This window comes from Athene cunicularia (assembly GCF_003259725.1).
Source record: "Athene cunicularia isolate RWA chromosome 7 unlocalized genomic scaffold, athCun1 chr7_part1, whole genome shotgun sequence".
NCBI classification, from domain to species: Eukaryota; Metazoa; Chordata; class Aves; order Strigiformes; family Strigidae; genus Athene; species Athene cunicularia.
Genome location: NW_020799107.1, coordinates 791,775 through 814,436, shown reverse-complemented (window position 1 = coordinate 814,436; position 22,662 = coordinate 791,775). Strand labels below are relative to the sequence as shown.

The window sequence follows — 22,662 nt, the reverse complement described above, 5'->3', positions numbered from 1 at the left end:
GGGGTGGGGCCGCCTCAGGCGCGCTGTAGCCCCGCGGGGCGGTGCCGGGCGAGTCCCAGCTCGGCTCTGCCCGCCCGGGGGCTCGTGGCACGGCCCGGAGCCGCCCCGCAGAGAAGCTCCTGGCTTTGGGGAAGGGGAGAGGGAAGGTCGCCCCGGGGGTGCTCCGGCTCCGCGTCCCGCGGGGGCGGCTGAGGTGCCCTCGGCTTCGGCAGCTGTTGGCTGCTTTCAGGGGCCAGGGTCAACGGAAGAACAAACGATTTTCAGATTATCAACTTGCCTCTCCTCTGCTTGAGCCAGTTGCATAACTGAGCAATCCGTAAAGTGAGTGAAAAGCTGAGTAAAACGCCCAGATGTTTTCCACTTCAGATAATGCAACAAGTTTCTTATCCCCTGATCACGTGGAAGGCTGGCTGGAACAACTTGAGAAACAAAACATGCTTTGGGATAAGAGTTGATCTCTTAACTGGAAGAAGAACAGCAGATGAGAGAGGGAGTGTGATTTGAAAATCTTAGGAGACAAAAAGGTTCACCTGTTGCTTCTGTTACGGCAATGCTGCTGTGTTTCTTTGATAAATACAAAGTCTTACTGTCATCATAAAAATGGTGAAGAAGAATAGTTTATGATGTCAAATTTCAAGCAATCATTTGACATAATTGTTACTGTGCAGTGGTATAATGTCATCTTGGACCACATTTCTTAATGTATATCCATGTTTTAATCTTTAGGATATGTTTGCAATATTAAAATAACTCTGGTAAACAAAATCACTGTTTTAAAAAGTCATTTCTTAGAGCCCTGAGGGCAATACCGATTATGGGAAGTGTGTTTGGTATAAAGAAAGCCATTAAGTGACTGGTTGGAACCTAAGTTTGAAAATGTTTCTAGTGTAAGCTGCAAGTATCTTAGCAGCTGGTTTTAAGCAAGTGCAAGCTGAATCCAAAATGGCGCTGTATTATTTGTAGCCTTGAAGCTGGGTATGCTTTCACGTCCTGCAGTTGTCACCGGTGTATATTCTGTACCTGTTGTGAACTTGGCAGACCCTTTACTCTGCTGGACTCGGGTTCAAGGACTCAGGTGGTAAATTAGTCTCTTGTACTTACTCAGACTGAGATGTTAATGAGGACACTTGCTGGCAACACATTTTTGGGGATGTGAACAGCTGTTGAGAAGGAATTTGAATGAGATCAACTCATGTCTCACAGACCATAAAATGGCCATCACATATCACTAACCTTATGAAAGTAACAGCTGGGATAACAGTAAATACAAATGCCCTGGCACGCAGTTATCTATAATATTAGCCTTTATGGTTAGGAGTTTGAGATTCCTTTTTTGAAAAATTTGTTAATCTTTAGGCTTAGAAAATTTCATAGCTATCAAAAGTAATCACTGAGTATAGATCACTTATGTATGTATACCATATACCAGTAAATGTTTCCTTTTCAGGTCATGGAGGTCAGGTGATACTGTGCTCAATGACCAAGAGTTTAGAGAGAAAGCAGCGAGTGGCAGGGGTCGAATGATGCCAGTGTGAGTGGATATGGTTGTGTTACTGTCAGAGGGTAAACACAGAGGTGGTAGGTGTGTCTAAATGCTGGTATGGACTTGGATTTTCTTCTGCGGCCTTGATCAGGCTCACAAAAACATGTGTGACATCCTTTGAAATCTGTGATTTCTTGAAGAAGTATGCTTTCCTCAACTGGGACCGAGCCCAGCACATTCTTAGAGCATCTGGTTTTCTTCAGATAAAATTGGGAGAGAGATGAAATCTCACTATGTTTGTTAGCATTATAACCTCTCTTAACTTTGCCTTCCTTGCATGGCAATATAACTGTGAAAAGAACATTGTCTTACAGCCATTAAAAGATTATTTGTAGGGATTGTTTTTCAGTCTTGTAGCTGAAACAAGTCTAGATAAAACTGTATGAAACAGTATACTGGCATAGCATTACAGTAAAAAACAGAGAAGAAACTGGCAGCTAGTTTGGACTGTGTACTATACGTAGCCCCAGATGGAGAACGTAATTTAAATTTGCTCACCAGGAGGAGGTCTGGTCCAAACATTTGAACACATTCTATGAATCTGCTTGAGGCAGCTACAGTGTTCTGGCACCCTTCCAGCGTTTCTGTCAAAGCAGTGCTTTTCCTTAACAGTCCTGACCAGTCTGTGTGGAAAAAAAAAAACAAAACCAAAAACCAAACTGTGTCCACATCCCTTGAGATACAGTTGCAGATATTTGCAGAGTCTGTTGTCTAAAGGCTTTTAAAGTCAACCTGTTCTTAATTCTGACACAATACTTCTGTCCCATCTTAAGTGATTCCTTTTCAGCTGCAGTGGTTACAGTGTGTTGTCAGTCATCTTGCTTTGTATCACAGTTGTTTATTTCTTTTTTAAAAGACTGTAGAGAATGTTTCTAATCAGATGATGATGATGATGTTCCTCTAAAAATATCAATATACTGTTTGCCTAATACACTGACGGTATAAACTAGGGTGGTCAGTCCCAGGTTATTACTGTCTTTCTTTAGAATTCAAAGTTATGTTGATTTTTAAAGAGCACGTTAATAATAATTGTTTAAAATTGGTAACTGTAATTTGCTAGACTACTTTGATGGTTAGTAAAAAAAAATGCATTTATCTGTTCATTGTGTTTAAAAACACCCACCAGAACAACCAAGTAAGCCACCAAACAAGGCTAATGCTAAGTGGGGAAGGTTGGTTCCATTTTTGTCTGTGTGAATCCAGAAGTATAGTCTTGATTGTTTAATTAGAGAAAGGACAGTAAAAGACCCAGGTTGCCCTTTGGCTTATGTTTGTAGAATCGCTGACAGCAACAGTGGCATTTTTAACTTCCTGGTGCCAAAAATTGGAGCTGTTGAAGTAGCATTTTACATCTTAATTGACTCTATCTAGGCAAAATCAATAATTTAGCACAACAGACCTATTAATCACAATGAATATTTTTTAGGTTTTAGTGTAGATGTTCACAGACAGAGAACACTGCAGTGTAATCTTAAATTACTAGTATTTTTAAAGGTAGTTAAGTTTTATTTATGAAAAACACTGTGTCCAAGGTTTTGCATGATTTTTTCTGAAGGAAATTTTGAAAGCTGGCTAAGCAATGAATTTCTTGAAAGGACTTTCAAAATGAAACTGTCCTTCTGAGAGAAGGATGGCAGCCAGGGGGATTATAGCAGAGTTCAGCTTTGTATCTCCAAGTGGAACCTTCTCTTCCTTGATTTTGCTATTGAGAAAGCCCGTTCTGCAAATTAAGTGCATATGAGGCTTGTACATGAACTCAGACTGCCATGAAGTCAACATTTAACATGCCTTTGTATTTTACTCTGCCAATTACTTTTCTCGTGACTGGGAGCTATTTTTAGTTTCTCCTAAAGGGAAAAAAAACCCCAACCAACCAACTTGTGTTTTTTTTAACAGTTTGTATACTGTATGAGCCTTTGCTTTTCCATCTGAATCTGTCATTTTCTGGAATGTTATACAACAGATGTTTGTCTCACTTGAATGTGGTGTTATTTATTTTGCTGAAAGACATCTAAAAGCATTTTCACTGTTGCAGGCACTTGGCTTCTTGTGGTATTCTGATGACCAGAATTTCTCCTTTGCAAGTACCTGTAATGAGCCATACCTTTTCAAGAACTTTCTTCAACATTGCTGCACCATTAGTAAATAAAAGAAAAGAATATTCTGAAAGAAGAATTATAGGGTTTGTATAAATGTGTGGAAAGAGACTTTATATACCTGTTGATTTTGTGTTTGCTGTAATTAATCCAAAACACTAGAAGTTCAGGGGCTGAGCAGCCCTGAAGACACATGTCCCTATGGCTCTGCCCAACTGGAGACCTGGAAGGAGTCCTAGGAAGGACTTTCAGAATTTGTAGAGATTGGACTTTTCCAGCCTGAAATTGAATATAAAAAGTGTAGGAAGCCAGAACTCTTGCCCCATAGAAGGAAGTGCTGGAAAATAATATTTCTATTCTATGACAAAACAAAAACAACCCTGAAAGGGAAGAATACACTATTAATTTCATCTGGTGAAATAGGAATAAATCCACAGGTGTAAAAACTGTCAATTTGTTCCTTTCTGTCCCAAATACGTGCTAACATTTGCACTTACATTATGTTTTTCTTCCCACTTCTTGAGATTTTCTTCTGTCTTTAAAAGGAGGAAAATAGTTATTTATATGATAAAGAACCTTAGGCACATAGAAGAAGATTTTGAAATCCTGTTTGCCTTAAAGCTAGTGGGAAAATTCCAGTTAATTTGATGAGACTGGGAATCCACCCCCAGTCTCTGGTCCACAATGGTATGAACTATTTGTTTATTAGCATATTTTTTTTTACTGTGCTTAACCTCAGTTATGTTATAGTTCTTGAACTGCAACAGATTTTGCCTAGGCACTTAAAAAGAACCTTGGTCCAATAGTACTCACTGTTGAGTACTGTTGAACATATGCTTCATTTTAAGCACAGATGGAATTAAGCGTGTGCTTTAGTTCTTTCCTGAGTCAGAACTAAAAATTAAAAGCCATAGCTGTATAATACTATGCCACATTACAACGTTGCCATCATACTCTTTCATACAGCTCAATATCCTGCTTGAGCAGAGGGGTTGAACAAAATGACCTCCTGAGCTCCCTTCCAACCTCAGCCATTCTCTGATGCTGTGAGGTTTTTCCATTGATGTATTTTTTAATTAAGTTTTTTTATTTGGGATAAAATAAGGAAAGTAGCGTTCCTCTATTTAAACCTTATGAAATAAAGTAGTTTTGATACAGCTTTTCTAGCCATGACGTGTATTCTTTATGTGGAATATCTTAAGATCTACCTAAATGAATATACAACCATGCTGGAAAAACTATTTTTATATTTGAAATGTATATATATTTACCCGATATTGCAGGAAGTAGCAGACACCACGTTCACTGTTTGCTAACTTTACCGTTGGATGTTGTGTGGTGTTTTGCATCTTTATGCAAAGACTTTTACCAGTTTATTACTTTTTTTTGTTTTTTACTTTACAAAACCAGTGGTACTGTTTTCAAGACTGCCATTTATATAATCTTTGAAACTTTTTAATACTGAGTTTGAGGTTAAAAAAACTTGTAACAAATGTTTGTATTTCTGATTCCAGGTATTCTATGCAGGAAATGTATGAAGTTGTTGCCGTTGTGGAGAATTACAAACTATTTGTTCCTTGGTGTAAAAAGTCAGACATATTATCGAAGCGCTCTGGATACTGCAAAGCACAGCTAGAAATAGGATTCCCTCCTGTAGTAGAGAGGTACACATCAGTTGTTACCCTAGTGAGACCTCATTTAGTTAAGGTAACTTTTTTTTTTTTTCTTAGCTGTAACTTTCCATAACTTTTGTTTGTTGAAATTCAAATAACTCGTATATTGAAACAAAATTGATGCTCGAAGTGCTTTGTGTGGCTCAAAACTTGTGTTGCTTTTGTTTAAAGACTTAGGTTAACTGGAGAGAATTTGAATGTACTTTTAAAACATAAGCTGCGTGGTGAGGTGGAGGAGGAACTGCTTTTTAATTTCCTTTTGCTAGAGAAACTAGCCTCCATTAATGAAGATACACCATTTTTGTTAAAATTTTGTCCAAGCCCCTCTAAATGCAAAATTAACACTAACTTAGAAGTTATCTTTGACAACTGTAGCTTCTGATGCCTTAGAAAAATTGATACCTGTCATTACTTTTCTTCTGAGAATTTTCCCTAGCTAATATCTTAAGAAGAACTTGTTATTCAATGTGTTGATAAGAAGATAGAAGAGTGGATCCAAAGCCCCTTTGTTCAGAAGAGAAGCAATTGTATTTCTCCCGTTTTCAGCTTTTTAAGAGCAATTATTAAAAATGTCAGGGCAGAAATATTAAATGAAGCCTGAATCTTCTGATTAGTTTGCCTTATATGTTCAAATCTGTTTGGTTAGGAACAGCTCAAAACAGATTCCTTACAGCAAAACTCTCCCTTCATGTGACAGATTTCAACTTGGCGTAACTAGTGGAATTACAACAGTTGATTGCTGTTTGAGATAATTGTTTGGATATACTCTTTCACTGTTCTTCCCTAGACTTCCTCTTTAAAAGACACTGCTCTAAACAGAAACTGGGTTTAAGTACAGGGGAGAGGTCAATTGGAAAGTGAATACGCAAAGTGCTTTACTTTGTACTTAATGATTCTGGAAAGAGAAAAAGTATATTTCTCCCTTTCTTAAAGTTGAACAGCTCCAATGGAAGATGTGCATTTTACATGCTGACTGCTTTCCCTTTCTCCTCCTCCCTGACAAGACTGGCTTTTTCCTTTCAAATAGCTATCAGATGGACTTGCCAGCAATTTTTCCTCCTAATTCACTCAAAAGATAATTTCTTGTCGCAGAAAAGACCATGAAAGTTGTGAGAACTGTTTCTTCAGATTTCCTCCTCCTAGATTTACTAGCACTTTCTCTGTTGGGATTATTTTTTCTAGCTTACATTCTGTGCATGTAGGGACATTTCTAGAGGCGCAACCGTGTTTGAACTGCTTCATTGTCCACAGAAACAACTCTGAGCAAAGGCAGCTTGCCTGGTGGTCTAGCATAGTGGGCTGCTGGTGGCAACAAAACGAGCACGGATTTGTTGCTTGTGGCAGCAGTGCTTGAGCAATGGAAAAATCGGACTGGTGGTAGCAGCAGCTATTGCCACAGAGGAAAGCACGGAGTGAGTTTCCTACTTACAAGGTTGGAAGCAAGGGGCGGGGGGGACACACTGTCAATTTTCCCATGTTTCCTGCCCTTTTGGCAGCAGCAGGAAAAGCAAGCCCAGCTCTTCATGTCTACTTGCCTCTACTCCTCCCCTGGCTGTAGTAGTAAGGTACTCCTGGGCAGAAAAATATAGGTATTTTTGTGCTGCTGATTAGTCGTTGAGATGGCTTACCTTACCATGGCTTTCAAACCACAAGCAACGCCTGTTCATCATGGCTCGTCTTTTTGGATCAGATCTGCTTGTGATAACAGTAAGAACTTGTAAAAAAAGAATTAAAAAACTATAGAAATTCTCTCTAGAAGTTCCAAAACAACTGAGATTATGTATTTGGATGATTTTGAAGTGTATGTCTTTCAGTCTTTCTCTATTATAAATATGGGCATAGAGAATTAGCTATATGTACTAAAAGCAAAATGAGTGAAAATAAAGACCCTGTTGTCATGAAAAGTATGAAGCCAACTACTGCAAATACTGTGTTGTTTTCAAGAAGCATTGTGTGCAAACACTCCTGAAACATTAGTTAAATATGGCTTGCCAGTAACTAAAAGCCAACATGGGCAGGGATACCTTCCACTAGCCCAGGCTGCTCAAAGCCCCGTCCAACCTGGCCTTTCATTACATTACATACATGTAATGAAAAAAAACCCCAAACAAACACAGTAAATATCCATATCCTTTGCTTAAAGCAGTGTTGTTCATAATTCTGGTATATAGCATTAGCATTATTTTAGCATTCTATGCGTCATGCTAGAGATCTGTTTTATGACTCCCAAGACACTAAATTTTTCCTCTCCCTTAAAAGGAATTCAATTATTTTGCTGCAAGGGACACTGTGCAAATGGGATCTCGCACTGGCTGCACTCTAATTTTAACTCTGCCATGAGAACCTTCACTGTCTAACAAAATGCAAATGCAAACTTCAGTAACACCAATTTGTCACATCTATAAAAGTTTAATTGTAGTTTGACTTTTTAAACTTCGTTTTAGGCATCCTGCACAGATGGAAAACTATTTAATCACTTGGAAACAGTGTGGCGTTTCAGCCCAGGTATCCCTGGTTATCCAAGGACATGTACACTGGATTTTTCAGTAAGTATTATAATTAATTAAGACTACCACATGATAGGAACAGGGCATAGAAACAGTATCTTCAACTGTGCTTTCTTTTCTTTAATGTCTGCAACTAATTTTCCATACACATGGAAAACAAGTTCGTTTTAGTCACTACTATCCAAAAAGTTTTTGCAGGCTTTACCACGTGGAAGCCATTAGTGTTCTTCAGAGACAGCAGTCTTCTGTGAGGTGTCTGCATATCATGAAGCAGTCTAGGGATTGGTATCTCTTACTGTACAATTCTAAAAGTACTCAAGTTTTTAGACAGTTAAATGCAGAGGGAGAAATATTAAACATACTTTGCTATTTCCTTTAATTACTCTGCAACTGAAGTGCTCTTGGTCCCAGTAAGTAGGTATTCTCCCATCTGTCCTGGTTGGCCTGCAGTTTGGTCAATTTAATTTTCTGGCTTCCAATTTTACTCTTCCATGTATTTTGAGTGTTACTCCTTCCTTTTGTAATACAGGTATAATAGATTTTTGCTGTCTTTCTAGAATATGATGGGCTATCACTGCAGCTCAGAACAATTGCTCTTTAAATCTAGTATCAGATTTAGCCTGTTACTCCTAGACAAGTTGTTTTCCACTCAAACTACAGCTTTTCCATTTTGTCTAGTCTGTCACCACATTTTTTCTTACATTTTATAGTGTTAAGAGTAGGTGTTGCATTGAACCCGTAACTAAGCTGGGGTTTAGAACAGTCTACACAAGTACACAGAAATGGGTTGATCCTGCTGCCATCTACTGGGGTACTATGCTTTAAAACTTACTGTCTGTAAATAAGAAAAAGCTTTTGAGTATTTGTAAACTAGCACATAAGTCTCCTTGGGTTAATAACTTTCAGCTCATTGCTGTATTGCACTTCATGGAGTTCAACGGTAAAATTGAATCTGTAGGCATTAAAAAAAAAACCCATTTCTTATGGGATTTGCATGTTATTTGCTCATGGTATTTGAATTTCTCTAGGCAGGTGCCAGTTCCTGCTACTAACCAGTATGTAAACTAGCTTTTAACTGAAGCCAGAAATCAGTTGAGAGAACCTGAATTAAGCAAGTGTCTAAAGTGCTGAGGAAAATCCCCCCCTGCCACACCAAAGCCAGCTTTTGACTAGTTATTGACCTGAAAGGTCAAAGGGAGTCAAGACTGGACTCAAAATGGGTATTTTCACTTTCTTGGGGAAACGCTATTGACACTTCTTCGTGGCTACCCCCTTTTGAGGTGGCAGAAGCAAATGTAGCTAGTTGAGCAGGGGGTTGCCTCGCAGAGGCAAGTCCGCAAGGACTCGTGAGTCCTTGACCTGCTTTGTTGCTTGCCTCTGGGCCTGTGCAGATAGGGACGATAAGCCCTTCTCAGCACATACTGTGTAAGTACAGATATTCCAGAGACAACTTTTATTTCAAGAATGCTTGTCTTCTTTCAAAAATGTAAATTGAGTTTTGGGTTATGCTGGTTCCCACAAGCTAATGTGTCCTCTTTTACCAGCTTGATTCCAGGAGACACATACATACAGCAGGGAGCTTTTCTAGCTTGGTTTCAGCTTTTGAATGATTTGGTATACAGACTGAAGCATAACACCATTTTTACCACCTGCAAACTTTGTAAATCTATACCATACCTCAGGTTTTCACAGGTACTGAACATGATGCCAGACTCATTATCCCTGCTCTGCAGGACTCTACATGCTCTCAGTGACAACTCTCAGACTTTCAAAAGGCACATTAATTTTACTGGTGCTTGAGGTCAAGTAAATGTAAATGAAGCTTCACTGGGCTTGCAGGCCAAGTAGTTTAAAGACTTCTGTGCTACTGTTTCGCAGTTAATGTGCATTACTCATAAGCAGTTTGAGAGAAGCTGTGTTTGTGCCATTTAGCATTTAATCTGCAGATTTCTCAGGAGTGGCAAAAATACTTAAATCTCAATCCAAAAGACACATTATAGCAGGAGCGATGATAAAAGTGCAGAAGAGCAAATTTTTGTTTCGTAATCATTTCAGGAAGCTGCGTATTCCAAAACAATGCGATTTCATAGCCTTAGGGGAATGTTGTTTAACTAGACTGAAGGCCAGCAGAGCACAAAAGCATAACTCAGGCTAGTTGATGTAAAAGTGACCTTTTCTTTTGAGGGTGGAGAAAGAAAGTGAACTCTCTGTGCCCCTGCCATAACTGTTAACTGCTGCAGCAGCTTCAGTTTAACAGAAAGATTAAGCAGCTGAAAAAAAATGCTGAAATTCAGTTCTGAGCGTGGCAGTGGGAGGCCCGAGGTGGTACAGAGGACTTCACCAGCCTGTCTGTACTCTGGAAGTGACTGCCCAGTCATGACAGCGACAGTCCAGGGTGGGAGGGGTTCAGGTAGGAGGTACAGCACACAAAACCAAATCTGTAGCTTTAGTCAGTAAACTGCTCTTTGACCATACTGTAACTACAGCTACCTAGATGGAAAGACTGATTTAAAATGTTGGCATTTAATAGGTAGCTATGTCAAGCTGCTTTTAAATGCCTCTTGGGTTTGCTCCAGCTTACCTGCAAGTCTGCTGTCTGTCTGTCGTGCCATGCAGGATTGTCTTCAGCTGACTTTTGTCCTCCAAGGGAGTTCTGTGTGCAAAGCAACTAAGTTATTGTTTGTCAGTAGCTTTTTCATTATCCCAAATCTTTTACTTATGTTTTGTGATGTGGCATTTATTAAGTAAAATACAGTTAGCTTAGATAAATGGAAATGATTACTTCAGAAAAACTAACCAGAATTATTCTTCTAATCGAAAAGCCCAGGGAGACAGTCCTCTGATTTGCTTGCAGACTAGCTGGAGATTCTTTGAGTTGTTTATTTATAACAGCATTTTACTACAACAGTAGATACAGGAAAAACATTTCTTCTCTATTGTCTTAAACAGGTTTCTTTTGAATTTCGTTCACTTCTACACTCAAAACTCGCTACACTGTTTTTTGATGAAGTGGTAAAGCAGATGGTAGCTGCCTTTGAAAGAAGAGCATCCAAACTCCACGGCCCAGAAACAAACATACCTCGGGAGCTAATGCTTCATGAAGTTCATCACACATAAAAAGGAGAATTGTAACCACCTCCATTATAAACTCGTTTGTACACTTCATTTGTACGAGAGGTGCCACGCTCCTCCTTTGGGGCGTCTATTTCCTATCTGAGCTTTGGGTGTGATTTTATACTGTACAAAACACACCTGTTCAGCCAGATGTATATAGAATGTTCAAGCTGCAATCAAGTGCAACTTAAAGTGTTACCAGGAACAGAGTTGGCAGCTGCTGTAACACAAGGTGTCTCAGGCTGCCATTTGTTAACTTGCCAAAGGGTTTGTGTAGTCACAGTGTAAGTTCTGCCTTATCCAAGCTTATGTTTTTTTTCAGCATTGTAATGTATTAACTCAAGTTAAGTTATTAGTAGTGTGAATGTAACTTAACAGCAGCAATTCAGCCAAGTCTGGCAAAGCGAAGGGAAATGGGCATTCTGGCTTTGCCGAGTATGAACATTTTGTCAGGCGTTGGGTAGCAGGTGCTTTTAATCCAAGTAAAGGACAAAGGTAAGTCAGGAATCACCAGCTGCTGTTGAATTCTGACCAGCAACTGCAATAGAAAAAGGAACACAGCCTGAACACTCTTCAAATTTCAGAGGTTAAACACGAGGGGTACATGTCATGTGTGGAGTAATAGAATTTGAGTGCAGGGGTTTTGGCTCTAGCCAGCCATTTTTGCCTGCCCGGCAGGCTGAGCTTCCCTGCCATCAGGGTAGGGTAGACGCGTCTCCTGGAACGCAGACAGGTCCCAGTTCCCACACAGCTGTAACCCACGTGAGCGTTACCTCTTTGGGAGGGAGAGCAGGGATGCACAAGGGTCTGTAACACAGCACTGCGCTCGTGGCAGGGCTGGAGAGGAACAAGGTGACCTCTGCTTATTGCAGCCAAGCATGCCCAAGGCTGGCTGCCGTTAACAAACACACCTTGCAGAGCTAAACCTTCCTTCTTAGGGGTCTTTCCAGTACTGTACTACCACTAGTCTGTAACACCAGTACCAGCTGTCAATTGAATTCATTGTCAATAGTTCTTGTCCTGACAGTATTCTTTTCAGTCTCTGAAGAAACATGTTAAAATCTGTTTGAACACATTTTAAAATCCTGTCTCTGCTGCCTTGCGTTAGCAAATTTCCTTACTGAAATGAGGGGAAGCTTCAGGTCAGGTGTTAAAGCAGATCCTTTCTCCAAAGTGCCTGGTTGGTAGAGAAGAGGGTATGAAATACTGTAGGAAGATACTTTTCCAGAAAGAGCAATTGGAATTTCACACCCCCTATCTGGGAAGGGTAGTTCTCATTAAGGGTAGGAAGCTGGGGGAAGTGATAGCTGGGTTAAGAGGTCAGTTTTAAAGCACTGGGGAGTTGTAAAGCAGTTTCCTATGTTGAGACAATCAGAGCAGCACACCCAAGTCTGGAACAGTGTTCTGACATTTGGAAAGCAGAGTCCAAAAGCATGCAGCAAACAGTAGGTGGCAAACCAAGCCATCGTTTTTAAGGTTAAAGCAGCATCTAGTGCAACATAATTCAAGCTACATGCTAGAGGAGTGGGAGGCTCCAGGCAAGGAGGTAACCACCTGCTACACCTGAGCAGGGGAAGTCTTTAAAAACCCAGGCAGGCCCTTTTCTCAGCAAAGACAACTCCCTTTCCTGGGCCCAGGGCACTTTTCCCTCCCAGGTCCTGCAAGCTGCACCAGCCTGGTCCAGCACAGGCAAAATAACGTCAGTGCACATGCCTTAGTTTCACAGCATTGTTTAATAGTGCAGGGAACTGTACTGCCCGCTCAGCACAGAGTTCTTTGCAAAATTGAAGTCCCCAAAATTAAAGTTTCTGAGAAACATTCTAGACAAAGGACCCTTTCCTGGCAGGAAAGGCCCTGTCATTTCCAAACATGTGTCTGATTTCTACTAAATCTTAGAAGCAGCAACAGGCTCTGGCTTTGGGTGCAGAGGAAGAAGGTGATACATTTCATCACTTTTGAGCAGTTTGTTTTATTACATAAAGGTCACATAACCATATTTGCCTACTTGGTACACAGTTGTCTTAGTCTCACGCACAGTGGCTTCCAAGTTCTTCCTAGTACTGGCAAGCACCAATAAATTCTGAAACAGAATATCAAGTGCCTTAATTAAGTTTAAATCAGGACCTTGGGAGATGGATCTTGCACCCAGTTATCAGGAATGTACAAATGTCTTTATTCAAAAAATACAAAATAAATTATCTGTAGGCATGGACAATGACTGTAAACAATTACATGTGTTAAATGAAATCCAGTAACTGATGGTTACAGTGATTCTTTTAAACACCAGCCTCACTTCAGTCACTATCCACCCTCTTGCACCGACATCGGAAGTTTTTGAAGTCAGAACTGTCAGTCTTAAAACAGCACAGCTCATGACACAGCCCTGGCCCAGGAATCAGAACATGCCACCTCCCATTCCTCCGCCCATCCCACCCATCCCGCCCATCGCAGGCTCCTTCTCTTCCTTAGGAATCTCGGTCACCACCGCTTCTGCTGTGGACAAGAGGGACGCAACACCTGCAGCATCCATCAGAGCCGTTCTCACAACCTAAAAATAGGAAAGAAATAACTTAATACCTTCTGACCATCACATGAGGTGGGAGGAAGGAAAGCTGAGAATTAAGACTATTTTAGGTTACCTTCGTTGGGTCTATGATTCCTTTTTCTACCATGTTTACAAAGTCCCCAAGCATTGCATCGTAGCCAACTTCTGCTGGACTCTGCAGGATTTTTTCAACTATTAGTGATCCTTCAACACCTGCGTTCTTTGCAATAGTCATTGCTGGGATTTTCAGTGTTCTCTTTATTATTTCAATGCCTGTAAGAAAAAAGGATGTTTAAAATTACATATTACTCAAACTGCTGCCTCCTGTGCCAAGGCATGCGCTCATCTGCTGAGGCCAATACAAACCGAGAACCCTCTGAGCAAGAACTTCTTTCCCTGACACTGATAGAAACAGCTGAAGTTCCCTGCTGCCTGACATCTGTCAACAAATTAAATCTTTGCAGGACCTTCACACCCATTTCAGTTTTACTTCTGCAAAAAGCAGTAAGGAGCATTATTACTGTAACATGGCACAAAGTCTTTTCCCATTCAATGTGCTGCATGATCTCTTAAACATTCTCAGATTTCACTGTCTGCCTGCAACAGCTGTAACAGTCAACTCCACCCTTCCTGTAATGATTTACAATTCTTTGCAGGGGTCCTGCTGCTTTATTTTTACTGGTTCCTTCACATCCCAGTCAGGGACACAGTGAAAGCTCCTTCCCACTGTAAAGCAGAGATCACTGGCTGTACCAAGGAGGTTCTACAGATCAAGTAACTGAAAACTCACTGAAAGCAACCCGTATTTAACCCGGTAAAGCCTCATGCCAGAGAAAATCCATTCTTAACACTTACACACACACGTTCAGGTAATTTACTTACCAATTTTCTGATCTTCGTTGGCTGGAGCTAAGGCATCTAGTGCTGGAATGCAGCGGAGCAGCGCACAGCCACCGCCCGGAACGATGCCTTCTTCTACGGCAGCGCGGGTCGCGTTCAGGGCGTCAGTAACTCTGTCTTTCTTCTCGTTCACTTCAACATCACTTGTTCCACCAACCTACAAGCAGCAAGGCACACGTCAGGGTCTGCACAAGGAGCCGGGCTGGGAGAGCACTGCCGGCTACGGAACTGCTGCCACAACACGGAAACAGGCAGCTCGGGCCAGAAAGCAAACCCGTGCTCCCCCATCCTGGCAGCGTTCTTCTGTACCTCAGCACTCAAGAGGCCCAAACACACAATTTTAGTTGTTTCATCAAGTTCTTAATACCAAAGTGTAGCACTGTAAGACAACAAATTCCTCATCCAGATGAACCGCTAAAATGATGATGCAGCCGCACAGCAGTAACTGAACTGGCAATAAAGGACTGATACTACCTCTTTCCCAAGAAGTTTAACTTCTCACCTTCAACACTGCTACTCCATCAGAGAGTTTGGCCAATCGCTCATTCAGTTTTTCTTTTTCATATTCACTTGTGGTAACTTCTAGCTGTTCAATAATTTCTTGAATACGTTTTTCAATTTGAGCCTTTTCACCCTTCCCCTTCAGAAGCATAGTGTCATCTTTTGTCACAATGACCTCTCCAACTTTACCAAAGTCATGAGCCTGAATGTCTTCTACATTTAGGCTCAAACCCTCTTCTCCAAACACCTGAAACAAATTACATGAAAAGTCAGAATTCACAGCTTCTGCACGTGTGAGTTTCTTATTTACAGACAGATGGACACACAGAGCAGGCTTGCAGTGTCAAACCACCACACCACTGCAGTCAAGTTGAACAGAACTCTTGTCCTAACAAGTCCAGGCACACAGGTAGCTCCAACTGGCCCTCATGGGACAGGGAGCTGCCAGCTTCTCATTCACTGAATCACAGAATCATCAAGATTGGAAAAGACCTTGAAGATCATCCAGTCTAACCGTTAACCCGACAGTTCCCAACTACACCAGATCCCTCAGTGCTATGTCAACGTGACTCTTATAAACACCTCCAGGGATGGGGACTCCATCACCGCCCTGGGCAGCCCATTCTAATGCCCAATTATGGCCCTGACTAATGTACCTCACCCATCCACAGTGCCTGGAAAGCAGAGTTGTGTTACAGCCGCCTCCTGGTATTTCAAGGAGTTAATGAATGTTGGCACTAAACTCAGAGTTAGTTTGCTGGTTTGTTACTCTGTGCTCCAGTTAGCTTAAACATGAAGTTTTATTTCAATAACCACCTTTGGATCCCAGTATCATGCTATGATTTTGAAGCATGTATAAAAAAAAGCAGCTTAAAGGGACACTAATTAGCACATCAACTATTTGAGAAGTTGAATATGAAAGAAAAATGAACCAGTCTCTTCCCAACATGTAACAATTATATTTGCCATACTCCAGTCTGGGCAATCATGAGACAATCCATTTTATAAGGTGGCAAGAAAGCTTTGCTATTTCTAAAGAGATTTCCTTGCAGTTCCTCCTTCCCCTTTAACAACGTAAATACTGCAAGGAAATGGTGTGTAACTTCAAAGGACATATTACTCGGGGTAATCACACAGCAATTATCAATATCCACATTTAAAAAAAAAAATATTTCACAAATTAGTTAACTGTTACATTTTTGAAAGAGGACACAGCCTGCTACACAGCAAATACAAGCCACTGACCTAAAAATATACATTCTTTTCCTTCTTAAATACCATTAGCGTTTCTTAGAGCAAAAAGCCAGTTAAATCATTACTTACAGCACCGCCAGTAGCAATTGCCATATCCTTAAGCTGGTTTTTCCTGTTGTCACCAAAACCTGGTGCTTTTACAGCAACAACCTGAAGACCAACCTTTAGTCTGAAGAGAAGAATTCAGAGAGCAACACTCCACATGTGTTCAGAGAACAAGCCCAATTACTAAAACCAATTAATTCAGTACAGCTCTAACAATCAAGCAAGAAGAGACCTTCATGAACTGAGCTGGTTCTGCCCAGACAAGCAGTTAGGAAACACCTGAAGTTCTGTCCTAATTGATGCGCAATATGGCTACATACAAAAGCTGCTGTTTCTCAGGTACTAACAGGAGAACAGACAACAGCACTACACCTTAACATATTGAAATAGATTTTTATGCATGCCTTTAAAAGGATGAAAAAAAAAAAAATAGTAGTATTTGTCTAAAAGTATGGATTTTGAGCCTCACCTGTTCAAGACTAGAGTGCTGAGGGCTTCTCCATCAACATCTTCAGCAATGATGACCAAAGGTTTGCGGTGAGCATTGGCAATTTCAAGAGCTGGAACTATGGACTGTACACTAGAAATTTTCTTCTCACTGATTAAAACATAAGCATCCTGGAATTCACATTTCTGCCCTGCAGGAACAACATGTGTGGTCTGAACAATGCAATTATAAAAACGTATCAAGCATTCTCTTAAAACTTAAGGAGCTACTCTGGAGCAGCTGTTGCAATTTCCAACAGCATTAGAGAAAAGAAACACAAATTGTTTTCTCCAAGAGTCCACCTTTAATTCTACATTGTTCTGGAGTATTGCTGGGCCAGCTTGATATTAGCACGGATGCTGTCTACACTTCAGAGAAGGAAAAAAACCCTAAAGGCCCCAAGCTTTTACCTAGAGTTAGAAGTTTCTGATGGGGAAGGACTCCCCCCCCCATCCTATTTGCTGTGGTACACAGTGTAACAGACTGAAGTCTTTACATCAGGTACCATTATTTCTAACTTACAAGAGCCTCTGTAAAGTATTTGACAGGTGTTATTGTTAACTTACCTTTGGTTGTATTAATAAAATATGGAGAGATGTAGCCTCTGTCAAATTTCATACCCTCAATGATTTCCAATTCATCGTTCAGAGTTTTTCCATCCTGTTCAGGTGCATAAAAGTCTACATTAAAGATCCCTTATTAACTACCAAGAGCACAAGTACAGTTTTAGCGAACTGTGCACAACAGAACAAAAGGCTCCGCACCACACATCAGTTTCATGTGCTTCCCTTCAAAATAAAAGGATTCTAAGAGGGAACAGCAATCAAGTCCCAATCTAAAGGAGCTGGGGAGGGAGGAATGACAGTGGGAAACCATACAGGAGCAGCACATGCCACAAAGCCAGCCCTAGTTGGAGAAGAGACAGTCGCTTTGCACTCAGTCCATATGTGGGCCAGTTCTTACCTTGACAGTGATCACACCCTTTCGTCCAACTTTCTTCATTGCATCAGAGATTATATTGCCGATTTCCTGATCTCCATTTGCTGATATTGTGGCAACCTGAAACCATAAACCATTTAATCTCATTTCACAATGCAAGTGATTTGTTTCCTCGCTATAAAGAAAATCAGAATAATCGTCTTCAGTTCGCAGGTTTCCTGACAAGACAGGGCAGCCGCCTGCAGCACACCCACGCCAGGGCCAAGAACTCCCTTAGAAGGGCTGGTGGCTCTTGGGCAGCTCAAGCAGAGGGCCACATCCCACGCACTGACCTCACGCAGCACACACGGGCCACCTGAATCCACAGCCATGGGGAGAGGGCAGCACACCCGCTGCCTGAGACCCAGCTGGGCACCCACCTCCACCTGAACCTCTCACAGCAGATCTGCTGCATCCCCACAAGTCAGCCACCACCTCCCATCACAAACGCATCTTCACTCTTGTCACTTCTTCCCAAGCACATAAATTTCTGTTTTAAGACCACATTTTGGAATGAAGCTTGAAGATGAGAAAAACTACCTCCCTCTGAACTAGCTTCTAGCACTGTGACTGAAGGCAGAATATTGGGAATTTTAAGCAACTCAAGAAAATGAGAGTGTTACCGTGAAGATCATTCAATGAAAACCACCCTGAATCTTGATATATAAAGAAAAATACTCAGGTGTCACATATGCATAACCTAACTCCATTAAACCTGACTTCACAAGACTTTTTTTGAGTAGCTAAGTAAACTTGGTTTACCTGTGCAATTTCTTCTGGAGTTGTAACAGGCTTAGACAGCTTCTTCAGTTCAGCTATGATAGCATCAACTGCAAGCATCACCCCTAAAGATGAACGGAATGCTTGTGAGCGAACAAAACACGGTATACAGCAGAGAGGAAAAAAAACACCCAAACAAACAAATCACAGGTTCAGTCTACATTGCAAAAAGGCATGGAGTTTACACATTCAGAAACAAGCGACTGGCAGTTCTAGTCCCACATTGCCATTTGTACACCTAGTGATTGTTCTTTGGAATCGGTGGGATCTTCAGTCATGACTGAAATTTATAACACATCTACTTACACAGCACCACTAATTTTATATGCTTAAGAGAAATTCATTAAATGCAGAAATGGCTTTAAGTGGAGATTACCTATGACAAATTAAACAAGGTAACTGTACACAAAATAGTAAAATTATTAGAAAAACAAAAAATTGGTCAGAGTAATATAACAGAAAAAAATAGTTTCTCTATGTTTTGTTCTTCATATAATGCTTTATGTGGCACTCCAAAAAGAAGGCAGCTTATTCAGGAAGCCAGTCAAATTTGGGATATGAGAAGACAGTGATAAAACATTAAAAGCAAGGGAAAGAAGTTACCCCTCCTGATTTCTACTGGATTTGCTCCTTTGCTGATCTTCTCAAAGCCTTCCTTGGCAATAGCACGCGCAAGCACTGTTGCAGTGGTGGTACCATCTCCTGCTTCTTCATTTGTATTGTTGGCAACATCTTGAACTAACCTGGCTCCGATATTTTTGTATTTGTCTTTTAAGTCAATTGCCTTTGCCACTGTCACACCATCTTTTGTCACTTTGGGACTTCCCCAGCTTTGTTCAAGAATAACTGTTCTTCCCTAGGGCGAGAGAGAACAAATATTAAATCAAAGCCACAAAATGCACAGCATGTTACTCTAAGAGTTCAGCTGAAGACGAAGATCCTTCTGAACAGCCACAGCTGAACAGAAACGTCATCTTGCACAAAGCTTTCAGCTCTTTTTCAAGCACGCACACTGCCGTGGTTCTGCAAAACTGGAAAAATGGCTCAAAGGTTTTATACTTTCACAGAATGAGGCTTCATTCCCCAGCCATAATGCTTAATAACCCAGACTCAGGAGTCTGCAACTAGAATATGACTGGCCTTACAGTGAAAAGTAATGGAAGAGATTCCCTCTAACACTGATATTTTCCTCTAAAAATATAACGTAGCAACATAAACTAAATTTGCAAGATTTCCATCAAGTCACAGTAAAAAGCCTATATGAATGAAAAGCAGTAACACAAAGTTCAATTTGTTGCACATTCTGGAAAAAAAAACAAAAACAAGAGACTTGCAAACCTAATCAGTCATTAGAAAAGAGAGCTGAGAATACTTAACAAATTTGTGCTAACATACTGCAATAATTTGTCCAATAGTGCATGTTAACAAGCCTTTCTTCTCCCAGCATGTACCTAAGTCAACTAAAAAGCTGGGCTGGACTATCCTATACAAGATAGACAAACACAGTTAATTTGGGAAACTATGGCCCATACAGGGAACAGAAGCACCTGCACAGGAGGGTAGCTCATTCCCAGATGAATTCAACTGCTTGAATAGCTGCCCCCATCAATCTTGTTCCAGTTTGAGCTGGAGGCAGCAGAAATGTGAGGAGCCACCTCTGGTCCACTGCCGCCCTGAAACTTCAGCTATCCTGACAGCTGGAGCTGCCGGCGGAGGGGAAGGGAGAGCAACAGCCCCAGCTCAGCACTGCTGCTCCCAGGGGAGCTGCATAAGTCCCCTCGGCCGGCCTGTCAGGTCCAGCTCAGAGCTGGCCGTGCTGGCTCCTGTGAGACCCGCCGATCGCACCCCAGCCAGGGTGTGGGTCACGTGCCCAGCAAGCTAGCTAAGGACTCCCACACAGCACGCTGCGCCGTGCTCCTCCCTCGGCCTCAACCGCTGCACGAACTTTGGATTCCTGCCACGCATGAGGCTACACTGCTGCTGAAGTACAACCAGCCCTAGAAGCTGCAAAAGAAATGCTAAGCTTTGATTACTGATGTTGAACTTGTGAAAGAGCTTACATAATTCTAACTCTGCCATGAAACAATTATGCCAAAATAATGCATAACCTGACTTATTACTGCTGCATTATCTGACCTGCACTTGTAAATCTAAAAGTGGTTCAAGACTAAGAAACCCTCTGGAGGATGCTGCTACTGGTAAGTTCTTCATGTAGCCTCTCCTTGTTTTGCTTATTTTATTCTATACTTTGACATGGTCTTACTACAAATGTTTGTTTGGTAGCTATGAGGAGAGCAGCCCAACAAAATCTACTTCTGTCTGACCACATTAAGGGACTTACACTCAGCAAACACTTTTTATCTGTGTTTGTGAAAAAAGGCCCACTACCAGTAAATACACAAGCATTTTGAATGGTCCTGCATATCAAGAATCCAAGCACTCACATAAACTAATTCTGACAAAGTAATCAACAAACTGACAGCAATATCAGAAGATTGTGTGAGACTGCAAACCGTATTTCTTTAAGTACAGAACAATACCAAAGGGAAGTTTCTCCACCAGAGTGGTATTTCTTAAAAATGTGGGAAGCAGAATGAGGCATTCCAGTAGAATCCCTAAATTTCTACAGATACATGGAGAAAAGCAGACCAAGTGAGAACTCTAGAACAAAAACCCCACAAGGTTACAGTAAGTTGCATCAGGAACTGCCCTTTAACCAGTGCATTAGAACTATGCTTAGGCATTCACAAAGTAGCCTGATCCAAAACAAGAGTTAAACTAACTGACTAGACTTAAAACTTCGTTCCTTTATGGAAAACAGCCACAGCTTGCCGAAATTGCTGTTCCTTAACCTTCACCTGTTCAGCTCACAGCATTTTTGCCTTTGAATAAAGCTAATAGAGCACCAAAAATGTTAAAGAAATACACAAATGAATTTTACAGAAGCCAAGCAGTTTTGAGAACTACCATGCATATGCTGTTACTGTAAAGAACAGATATTTATGAGGCCCAAGAAAATCAGTGTCTCTTTTAAAAAAAGGAATCTTATTTCGAGCCTTACTGCATGTTGCATGACTATGCAGAATACAGTGGCTAGTTTTTCAAAAGACCTACAACTCCAGCGAACCAGACACTATATTCTGTTCTATAACCAACATAAATGCCACTGCCACAGAATTTCAATTAAGCTGATAACATTTACCAGCCAACTGAAAATTCAGCATTACGCTTTGATTGTTTCTTTCACCTTGTTAATACTAAAAAGTGATACAAACCCGTAATTTATTAAAAAAAATAAAACCCACACGTTAATTAATCCACCTCATGCTATAGCTAGCTAAATTGTCTACTGCATCGTTACAGGCTGTCAGGCAAGCCATGGTAAGCTATTATGCACATCCCCTTAACCTTCAAACTGTTCAAAGAAATGTCCTGCTCCTTTCGCATTGATCCAATTACTTATTACTTTGTTACTATGAAAAGCACATGCGCTATTATCATGGTTCAGGTGACAAAAATGAGAACATGGCTGCTTGCAGCAGTCTGCCCATACCCCCACAGCTTTGGGTTACAGATCTGCAGATGGTAATCATGCGGCTCTGCAGAGGGGGAACTAACAAGTGTCTTCTACTATGGTGTTTTACAACCAGGTCAACATGAAATAAATGCAAAAACTTCCATTACCTTTGGCCCCATGGTGACAGCTACAGCATCTGCTAGCAGATCTACTCCTTGAAGCATAAGAGCTCTAGCATCCGCCCCAAACTTCACATCTTTTGCGTACGCTCGTGTTAGATGTGGCGCTAGTGCTCTGGACACCGGCCTTATCTGACGGAGTACTGTAGATAAACGGAGCATGTCTAAAAAATTAAATCCAGAGGAAAATATAAGCATTATGTTTTTGCACAGCTGCTTCTAGAAAAAAAGAGGGGGAAAAGGATTCAGTAAGCAAAGCATGTGACCATGAACTTCTAGTTTTGTCCCTGGCTAAAACAGAGACGTGCAAGCGTCCAGTAACAGGGCTGGGGAGCCCCGAGCCTCAAGGCGAGACCTGGGCTCCAGCAGCTCCTCACCGAGCAGCCTCCGGCAGCTCCGAGCTCCCCGCGCCGGGCCTCCCCCGGCGCTGGGGCGGGAAACCGTGAGGGCCCGGCGGGACCCCAGCGGCTCCGCTCGCCCCGCGCCTCCCCCCAGCAGCGGCGGCGCCGCTCCGAGGGGCGCCCGGCCGAGGCTCCCAGGCCG

General features: G+C 41.4%; 2 protein-coding genes across 2 annotated transcripts; one reads left to right on the top strand and one right to left on the bottom strand.

The window, feature by feature from the left end:
• The first annotated feature begins 6 nt into the window (after positions 1–6).
• On the top strand, positions 7–12,761 carry COQ10B (coenzyme Q10B). Its single transcript, XM_026852176.1, has 4 exons — positions 7–3,725; positions 5,154–5,346; positions 7,757–7,858; positions 10,769–12,761. The coding sequence occupies exons 1-4, from the start codon at positions 3,604–3,606 to the stop codon at positions 10,934–10,936; spliced, it is 585 nt and encodes a 194-aa protein (XP_026707977.1). The 5' UTR covers positions 7–3,603; the 3' UTR covers positions 10,937–12,761.
• Positions 12,762–13,081: 320 nt separating this feature from the next.
• Positions 13,082–22,303, bottom strand: HSPD1 (heat shock protein family D (Hsp60) member 1). The gene is made up of 11 exons (XM_026852170.1): positions 22,108–22,303; positions 19,027–19,279; positions 18,406–18,488; positions 17,629–17,724; positions 17,232–17,325; positions 16,648–16,816; positions 16,203–16,302; positions 14,881–15,126; positions 14,361–14,535; positions 13,573–13,751; positions 13,082–13,481 (listed from the first exon to the last, which is right to left on the bottom strand). The coding sequence occupies exons 1-11, from the start codon at positions 22,279–22,281 to the stop codon at positions 13,329–13,331; spliced, it is 1,722 nt and encodes a 573-aa protein (XP_026707971.1). The 5' UTR covers positions 22,282–22,303; the 3' UTR covers positions 13,082–13,328.
• Between the last annotated feature and the right edge of the window lie 359 nt (positions 22,304–22,662).

Bases quoted from the DNA above. Each gene is read 5' to 3' on its own strand.
- COQ10B (XM_026852176.1), top strand. From the start codon at position 3,604: ATGACCAGAATTTCTCCTTTGCAAGTACCTGTAATGAGCCATACCTTT. The intron at 3,726-5,153 runs GTTTGTATAAAT...TTCTGATTCCAG, and splicing joins TCTGAAAGAAGAATTATAGG to GTATTCTATGCAGGAAATGT. The intron at 5,347-7,756 runs GTAACTTTTTTT...ACTTCGTTTTAG, and splicing joins TGAGACCTCATTTAGTTAAG to GCATCCTGCACAGATGGAAA.
- HSPD1 (XM_026852170.1), bottom strand. From the start codon at position 22,281: ATGCTCCGTTTATCTACAGTACTCCGTCAGATAAGGCCGGTGTCCAGA. The intron at 18,489-19,026 runs GTAACTTCTTTC...GTTCATCTTTAG, and splicing joins TCCAGTAGAAATCAGGAGGG to GGGTGATGCTTGCAGTTGAT. The intron at 15,127-16,202 runs GTAAGTAATGAT...AATTTGTTTCAG, and splicing joins CAATTGCTACTGGCGGTGCT to GTGTTTGGAGAAGAGGGTTT.